Genomic DNA, 9,065 nt, shown 5'->3' with positions numbered 1-9,065 from the left:
GGACCCGCCAACCCGGTTTTATTTTTCTTGGTTTTTTTCTTGACCCGGGTCAGCAGCTCACGCACCCGGTTTTTTCTGATTTTTCCGTGCCAGCAGCTCACGCACGGGTCTCTCTCGCCTCAGTCTCCTCAGAGTCAGACTCCTTACTTTTCTCTTTAGTTTCTCTTCTTGTTGGTATAGTGGGAAAGGAAGGGGATGGATGATGTGTTTCCATATGGGCCCACCATGTTCCATCCAGTTGCAGCAAAAATAGGAGGAAAGCAGGAGATAAAATGACATGAATAAGTGGTTTGAATGGTGTCAAGGTAATCGCTGATTCGCTATGAATAGTTACAAGATACTTTTTCATCCTTCCCAAGTTCCCAACAAAAGTTTGTATAAGAAAAACAACCCCTTCGTCATTTTTTTTCTAATTTTTTTTTTCCATCCTTCCTATTCATTCCTCTTACTTTTCTAGCCCCCCTACCAAAAAGACCCTAAAATTGGAGGTGTTTCAGGCATCTTTTAGATGTTTAGCTGGTATAAGTGGACTATTTTAATAAATGAACTTACTTGTTTTAACTTTTAACTTTTAAGTTTAGGTGAAATTATGAGTTTAATAATTTATTTTGGAGTACAATTTGTCAATTACGGTCACTTTCCAATTTTTTTTTTTTTTTTCTTATCCTTTATTAAAACCTTTAATCTCTTAGAAGTTAGAACTCAATTTTTTGCATTGACTATATTGATGTATTAGTATTATTATTACAATTTTGAATTTTATTTTATTTTTTTAAAAAAAAATTATAGTTTAGGGTAATCGGGTCGTGTCGGGTCGTGTCTACCCATTTATACCCGGTTATTTTAAACGGGTAAAACGGGTCGTGTCGGGTTACCCGATTATTTTCGTGTCATAATCGTGTCAACCCGATTACCCGTTTAGCTAAACGGGTCGTGTCTGGGTATAGGCTAATCGTGTAACGGGTACCTGCGGGTCTAATCGGGTCGTGTATGGGTACCCATTTTGCCACCCCTAAATTAAAGACAGTGGTTTTCCTTTTTTTTTTTTTTTTTTCTTTTTTTGTGTACCTAAAACAGTTTATTTTCTTTAAACAGAACCAAGAGCATATTCATCAAACAAATTTAAGGATCTATCCAATTCTGTACACAACCCCAATGTGTTGGGTTCTTCACACCACTTTCATACACATCATAATCTCTCATCTACAAGAAGCCAGAGTAAAACTGAAAAAGAAAAGAAAAAAAAAAAAAAAACTAAAAAAATGAAAGAGCACCTTGCTCAGCCACCAACCTCTCCCCCATGCCTAGATAGGCAAACCCAAGAATTCAATGAGTTGGAAAAATTGTAAGAATTACCCCTCACTTTATATAATCCCCTTTGATCCTCAAAATGAATCATTTGTTTGGTTATGTACGCTGGTATCCTCTGCTCCCTGATCTTGAATCTGGATTATCACTCCGATCGGTATCAGAGTATTCCTTCTGGGACTCGATCTCCATGCTACCCGCCTGAGTTCTTCGGTGCCTTCGATCCTGAGTCAATACAATAAAATAAAAAATTATTACAAGATCAGTCAGGGACCAACTCTCTGATTTCAGTTTCTCCTCAACAAGTGGTCAGAATCAAGATAAGGTGTCCAGCCATCGACAAGCCCTTCTCAATTGGAAAGAGATCATTGCCAGGTCATCAAAGGAAATATATTCATATGAGCTTAGGAAAGTAAAATAATACTAAGCAGCAGGGAACAAAATCTGAGATGACTAGAGAAGTGGTTGTGGTAGGGAGTTGAGCCAATTGGAATGTCTGGAAAGAAAGTATGATCAGTACTTTCATGGCATAAAGGTTGAGATGAAAATATGATCGGTACTGTTTGATTCTAGCACAAGCAATATTGGAAAGAATTTGAAAACTACTCATTAGAATATAGTGACGCACCAACCAGAGGACAATGGAACAGATCAACCATCCTAGTCTGATGATGCATAAAGAAAGACATAATAACTCAACCAAAGAGAGATGAAGTAGGAAAAAATATGCATATTTCTATACATGACTTCAGCAGCAATCAAATCCCATATAACTAAACTTACAAAAGATCCATCCTAATTGTTCATACATAAATTCAAATAAGCTGTCCAACAGATAAATCACTCATGCTATAGAAAAGAAATCAGAAACTAACCTCTCTTGGTATGGGATACTCTTCGGATTCAAGCATTCGAACAACCTGGCTCATCTTGGGTCTTTTTTCAGAATCTGGATCAACACACCTCAAAGCAGTCAAAAGAGAACGCTTTAAGGCTCTTGTTGATGGCCTTGGTTCCATGTTTGGGTCTACCACTTCTTCTGATCGCCTGCTTCCAACCATCATTTTCAGCCAATCGACCAAATTCACCTGTAAGTATCAATATTCATGTCATGTAAAACTTCAAAATCTCATTGGTCCAAATAAAAGTTGTAATTAAGATCAATGTTCTAAAACCTGCAGCACACCCGAGAGAAGAATAATTAAGACTGTTAATCTGTCCTAGTTTAACCGATCCTACTGACCATTTGAACATTTGAACCATTGTTGAACTAACAAATTCCAGGTACAGGATCATGTAAACAAGCCCAAGAGATGGTCAAAAGCATAAATTCGAGTTAGGGGTAGAAAATGTTGGTGGTGTTCCCTTTCTAGCAAAAACAATGTTAACTTTTGATACATCTAATTGATAAAGACAGTAACAGGGAGGTATTAAGGTTACTCCCCATTATAACAGTAAATTAACAGGCTATTCTAAGATGCGAAGGGAAGCAACATGTCCATTTCACTGACAGTTGGAGGCCATGGTAGTTCCTGCAGTAGTTTCGAGTCAAGTGGGGTTCCGCCAAGGCTGCGGTTTAGAGGAAGGATCAGGTTTGAAGAAACTATTTTCCAATATGATAAATATCTTTTAAAGTACAACACAATTGGCTCCCATATTGCAAGACTTGTAATTCTGAATGCCATTTTGAGTTAAAGAGGCTCCTTGGCTTTCCAGATTATCCTCTTTGGTTCATTTGATTTTTACTGGTATGGGTTTTGGTTTTTTTTTTTTCTGTATTAAAGAAATACATTGCTTGTAGCATTTGAATATAACTATTAGGAGTCATTTTGCAGGTTGTGCCACTACACACGAAACAGATCCACAAAGATTAGAATCAACCTTAGTTTTCCTTTAGTACAGCGAAAAACATTAGCAACATGCAACTTGGAGGTGTTAAAACCAACTAAAATGAGTAAGGCAAAAATAGGCCTTGGGTTGCCCTGCAACAAGTTGCATTGCAGATAAATCTAGTAAGGTATCGAAAGCATGCAGCATCAACTAATATTTATCAGTATCCACCATCAGTGATTAGTACGTAAATACAAATTGCATCAAGCGTCTTTGTGACTCCTGGATAAGAACAATTCAGTTCTTTCAAGCAGTTAAAAAGGCATATATACTAGTGTAATGGCTTATCCCATACCTCATGGGCAGGACGACCATAGTCCACAGGATCTCTTCCAGTAATGGCCTCTAAGAGCAGAACCCCGAAGCTATAAACATCACTCTTTTCATTCAGAAGGCCAGTATTTGCATACTCTGGAGCAACATATCTGTAAAGTTTTTGGAGGATAAGTGGAGAGGTATGAATATGAAAAATATTATTCCAGTCCAAATGTCTATGTTAGATTTAAACAACCTTAAAACCAGGAAATGAAATTTTCTACGCACTAGAAGAATTACTTACCCAAAAGTTCCCATAACCCGAGTTGTGACATGACTTTTTCCAGCACCCAGCAACTTGGCTAGACCAAAATCAGATACCTTGGCATTGAAGTCATCATCAATCAATATGTTGCTTGATTTAATATCTCGATGCACCACTTTTGGCTCAATGGCCTCATGCAAGTAGGATAGACTGCAACCAGTAACCCATATTAAATGAGATCTACGATGCCTTAAAGGGATGTAAATGAATTGACTTACGCTTTAGCCGTGCCGAGAAGAACCTTCATGCGGGCCTCCCAAGTAAGATATCCATGCTGACGCATCGCTCCATGAAGCCACTGCTCTAAATTTCCATTGTTGACATACTCATAGACTAATATCCTGAAAGTTTAACACCAGTAAAGAGGAAGTAAATCCCTTGATCAAGGTACCTCTCAAATATTAAACATACAAAAGATTTTTTTACAACCTGAATATCTGGTAATCTAGTACTTGAAATATCTTATTTTGGTAGGAAATTGATTTGGACTGTTGATATAAGTATTAAGTTAGACCTCAAACTAAAAGAAAATAGTACCTGTGAGTCCCTTCAACGCAGTATCCCAGAAGGCGAACCAAATTCTTATGGCGCACATGACCAATAGCTTCAACTTCCACTCTAAATTCTTTCTCCGCTTGGCCCCTAAAGTGAAGTTGAGTTCAATTTTAGCCAAAGTCACATGAACAAGAACAAAAATTTATAAATAAATTCAGGAAATTGATAATCATATTTGAACTCACAAATTGTTGAGGATCTTTTTAACTGCCACTGGAGTGCCATTAATCAACTGTCCTTGATAAACAACTCCGTAACCCCCCTCACCAAGAACGTTTTCCTTAGCAAATCGGTTTGTAGCAAGCTCAAGATCCCTTAATGTAAACCAGTGGCCCCAACCTAAGTGAGAGAATTCAGGCAGGCCACATAGAGGGGAAGGAGCAGTTATAGGATATGAGGAGGAAGGCTTATACACAGTAACCTTGCCAGAACTCCCATCTTCTCCTGATTGCGAACCACCACCATCTTTCTCAAATTGATGAAATGAACCGGACTGACTGCTATTGTCTCCATTCTTCACCGACCCCATACCCAGATGGACCAAAACCTTATCTGAATCTTTGTCACTGGATTTGTCATGAATGGTGAGAAGAATTCCATCACGAGGAACAAATTCACTTGCCGTTACTTGCTCCACTCGGACTTCCTTGATTTCCTTTGAAACAGTCGGGATTTGGCTAAGAGGAATCTTGTCCCTAGTTCTCCTTGATTTCTTCCGTGATGTAAGACACAACGACAGCACAGAGAGGATAATTATGATAAATAACCCGACTGCAATCCCAATTACTTCCCAGACCTTAAGATCAAAAATGGCAGTTTTCTTTGACAATTCCGCGTTAAGACTAGTGGCCATTTTTTCAGATGTCCAGCTGCCTACAGAATTTAACAAAGAGATATGAACAATGCAAATCCATCAATGAAGAATCTCATATCAATATTGACATTCTTCCACCATTTAGTTGAACCAATTAACATCTTCAAGTCCTTTACTCTTACTGGGCAACCATCCACAGGGTGATAAAAAAGCTAGTAATTTTTGTGGTCATTGGAAGAAGTTTTAAGCATCTTCACTATTCTATACAAAACTAGCAATAACTAGAAGAGAATATGTCACAACCACAAAACCAAATAAGAAACAGAGCAGGCCATGAAGCGTAAACATCAAAATAAGAACCTGAACAGAAGCATTTCAATGAAAAAATACTTAGATCGTAGAACACAATGCAAACAAAAGATATAATAACGATTAGACCACTTCTGACATCACATAACTATTTCACCAACATAGAAACCGAAACTTTTCAAGGCATACAATCACACAATCACAAATAGAAAACAAAAATGAAGCATTAAAAGTAACAACTACAGAGAGAATGAGAAGTAGCACAAGTTGCTTTATGTTTCTGAAAACACTTCATCCTCTTACCTTCCTATGATGGGATCCAAAGGCAACCTTCAAAGTCCAGATCTCTGAAACCACTTCACCATAGTTTATTCTCGGACAAAGAAACAAAACCCACAATCTCAGATCTCTGGCCAAAGAAACCCAATAAAGTACAATCAAGTAGACCCCATCTAGTAAAAGCCAGATCAACCCGGTTCACAGAAAAACCAGTTTTATAGCCCAAACGATTATTTCCTATCTGGGTTTTCTCTGTGGATGCAAAATGTGGGTCTGAATCTAAGCTGGGATGGAGCTTTCTGACACCAGCCCTGAGGCTTCTTAAAAACCCGAACACGAGAATGACAAGAAAGGTCCCCTGCTGCTTGTTGCAGAGAGTACAGGAACATAGAATTCTAAGCAGTGGGGATAATAATAAGAAGGGATGGAGTTTTCAGCGGTAGGTGATGGGTTTAGATGCCTTGCAACACATATTCAAACAGTAAAAGAGAAGCATAGAATTCTGTCAGGTCCTCTTGGGATTTTCTTTATTTGTTATGAACATGACTGATTATCAGTAATTCAACTTACTTTTTCATATATTTTTTTCCTTGTAATTTCTTATTTAACTAATTTTTTTTCTTTCTATTATTTGTTTTTGGTTTTATTGGGGTAAAGTGTAGTATAGAGAAGAAATATTAACAATTACAAGTCTTCCACTGGTTTTGTATAGTTGTTTTTTTTTTTTTTGTCATTTTTTTAATGTATTAGTCGGTCAAACATCTTAATTAATACCAAACAACTTGATTATTATGATTAAGAAGAGATTAGTAATGAGGGAATGCAATCTGTTATTGGCTAGTTGGATGGTCAAATGGATGCAATCTGTGCCACTCTGGGAATTTCAAACTACTGTCATTGGGAAATGAAAGAGATGAAAGAGTAATTCTGAACTTTAAACCCTTTTCCAATGTCTGTCTCTATTAATTAGCAAAAAAAAAAAATTAAGATTTTTTTTCTTACACATGTGATTATGTAAAAAGGTTAAAAAAAAAAAACTCTTTTGATTTGGCTTTCCTTAAGCAAAATGACCAAAACTTTTATATCAGTCAAGTTTTTTACCATCTGAGAAATAGTCAATTGGGTTGGCTCTTCTCAACCTCAAAAGAATATACCTTCCAATTCATAAAAAGCCAACCAAAAAATAAATAAATAAATAAAATTTTGATAAAGATTGGCTTTAGGTGAGGAGTTACTATTATTGAAATTTGAAGTCTAATAAAATTCATGTAGAAAAAGTTAAATAACAAAGCAAATTGGATGGTTACCAACCATCCAACTAAGCCAACTTCTAGTGTAATTGGTTCATTTACACTGCAACAGTGATGTGGTAGGGAAATCCCTTCTTTCGGTTGTGACAATTAAACCTAGTGAGGACCATGTACTAGATTCCACACTACTGCACGCATGCAATCCTCATCCAAAATTCATTGCATCCTTGTATGTTGTGTGTCAAACTTTTGCTGTCTGTCCATGCTAAATGGTAAAGTAACCATGGAGAGACAGGTTTTCTAGATTTTTTCTATTGTGTAAAACCAAAATTTTGAAAAAAAGTCTTAAAATAACCTAGCATTTTTCAACCCCAACTATATAGTCAAGTACCCAATCAGGTGTTTTATAGGGTATTTTTTGTTTTTAATTTAAAAAAAATGTTCTGATGTAATATATAAAACACAAGAGTTAATTTTGTATTTTGAATTGTTTATTAATAATTTTTATTTTAAGAGCGTATCTTTTTTTTTTTTTTTTGGGAAATTACTTTTTGTTCCCATGAACTATAACGCATTGGTACTTTTTCATCATAAACTGTCAACTGTACTACTTTGCTCCATGAACTACCATTTTGTGCCCAAAACTCCCTTTCATCAATTAAAACCGTTAACTCAAATGGTCAACCTGTCACTTTGCCCCCATGAACTACAACGCATTGTCACTTTGCCCCAATGAACTACAATGCATTGTCACTTTAACCGTCTGAGTTAACGGCTTTGACTAACAAAATGAGGTTTTGAGCACAAACTAGTTGTTCATGGGGGCAAAATGTAGTTTTTTTTTTTTTTGACATATCCGCCCAAAAGGGGGAGAGAAATTCAAACTAGTGACATCCGCTTCATTAAGCATTGTCCCAGCCAATTGAGTTAACTCTTGGAGATAGTTTTTTTTTTTTAAAAAAAAAAAAAAAAAATTATCAAAGATAGTGTCTTGTATACTTTGAGGAGGGAATTGAATGAAAATCATAAATGCCCTAAAAAGTGGATGAGGCAAACTACAACCAAGAAAGGGCTATAATGAGGATGTAAATAGGGAGTCATTATCCATTCAAAATTATGTTTTTAATTTTCTATATTCAAGTTGCAAGAAATTCTCAAACTAATAAATGTCACATAGATTTATTAAAATCTTTTTTATTTTTTATTTTTAACTTTTAACAATTTAATTAGTTATCATCACTTCTATTTTCTTTGTCTTTTTCAACTTAAGACAACATATGTATTGGCTACAGCTGGTTCTGTAATGGCTTTGGCCCATTGCCTGGGTCCATAGACTTGGTTGCACCCATCACCCTCACTTAGCACATGTAGTAACACCATCCGTCAATCTCCATTTTTATTGGATTTCAATTTCTTATAATTTGACTTTGAAAAATTATTTTAATTCCGTAAAAAAATGATTCCTTCAACCCAATTTTAAAGACTTTTGTTTGATAAACACTTTTTCATTCTCGGTTATATGTTTTACGTTTTTAAAATCAAAACATAAACAAACAATACGACACAAATATTTTCTTTTTTATGTCACATCATAACCTTTTTTTTTTTTCTTCGTACAAGACTTTGTTGTTTCCCATTATTGTCATTTACAAAAAACAGTACTAGAAACTCATTGAATGTTGAATAAATGTTACGCTACTCAATTGAATAATTATCTTTTGAGAATTGGAAGAAAGAAATGATCACCATTTGTGAGCTTCATTATCAAAATGAGATGGTAGAGATGGTCATGAACATGACCCTATTAATTTCAGCCTCATCTTTTGCGTCTCAATTTGTCGAAGACCCACGTCGTATATGACAGCAATTGTCCTTAAATTAGTTTTTGATAGTTGAAAATCAGAAAGAAATGGTCACAGACAAAAGGGTTTACAATGATGCACGTCACGGGGTGAAACAACTCATGCATGTGGTGGCTAAGCTTGCAGCATAAGGATAAAGATGTTGAACAAATTTCTACTTGTGCGCTAACATGCAGGCTAGGTGCTTGATATTAGGTCGCTTTGAGCATGGGCTACCT

At 36.0% G+C, this 9,065-nt stretch overlaps 1 protein-coding gene across 1 annotated transcript; it reads right to left on the bottom strand.

Annotated features, from left to right (window-relative positions):
* Nucleotides 1–1,085: 1,085 nt before the first annotated feature.
* LOC132170437 (probable receptor-like protein kinase At2g42960) lies at nucleotides 1,086–6,236 on the bottom strand. Its single transcript, XM_059581423.1, has 8 exons — nucleotides 5,760–6,236; nucleotides 4,519–5,206; nucleotides 4,316–4,420; nucleotides 3,997–4,119; nucleotides 3,758–3,928; nucleotides 3,494–3,623; nucleotides 2,184–2,396; nucleotides 1,086–1,533 (listed from the first exon to the last, which is right to left on the bottom strand). The coding sequence occupies exons 2-8, from the start codon at nucleotides 5,184–5,186 to the stop codon at nucleotides 1,408–1,410; spliced, it is 1,536 nt and encodes a 511-aa protein (XP_059437406.1). The 5' UTR covers nucleotides 5,187–5,206; nucleotides 5,760–6,236; the 3' UTR covers nucleotides 1,086–1,407.
* Between the last annotated feature and the right edge of the window lie 2,829 nt (nucleotides 6,237–9,065).

This window comes from Corylus avellana, chromosome ca2 (assembly GCF_901000735.1).
Source record: "Corylus avellana chromosome ca2, CavTom2PMs-1.0".
NCBI classification, from domain to species: domain Eukaryota; kingdom Viridiplantae; phylum Streptophyta; class Magnoliopsida; order Fagales; family Betulaceae; genus Corylus; species Corylus avellana.
The sequence above is the reverse complement of the archived record's forward strand: the minus strand, read 5'-3'. Positions and strand labels throughout refer to the sequence as shown.

Bases quoted from the DNA above. Each gene is read 5' to 3' on its own strand.
- LOC132170437 (XM_059581423.1), bottom strand. From the start codon at position 5,186: ATGGCCACTAGTCTTAACGCGGAATTGTCAAAGAAAACTGCCATTTTT. The intron at 3,929-3,996 runs GTAAGTCAATTC...TACTGGTTGCAG, and splicing joins CTTCTCGGCACGGCTAAAGC to TCTATCCTACTTGCATGAGG. The intron at 2,397-3,493 runs GTATGGGATAAG...TGATACTTACAG, and splicing joins ATGGTCGTCCTGCCCATGAG to GTGAATTTGGTCGATTGGCT.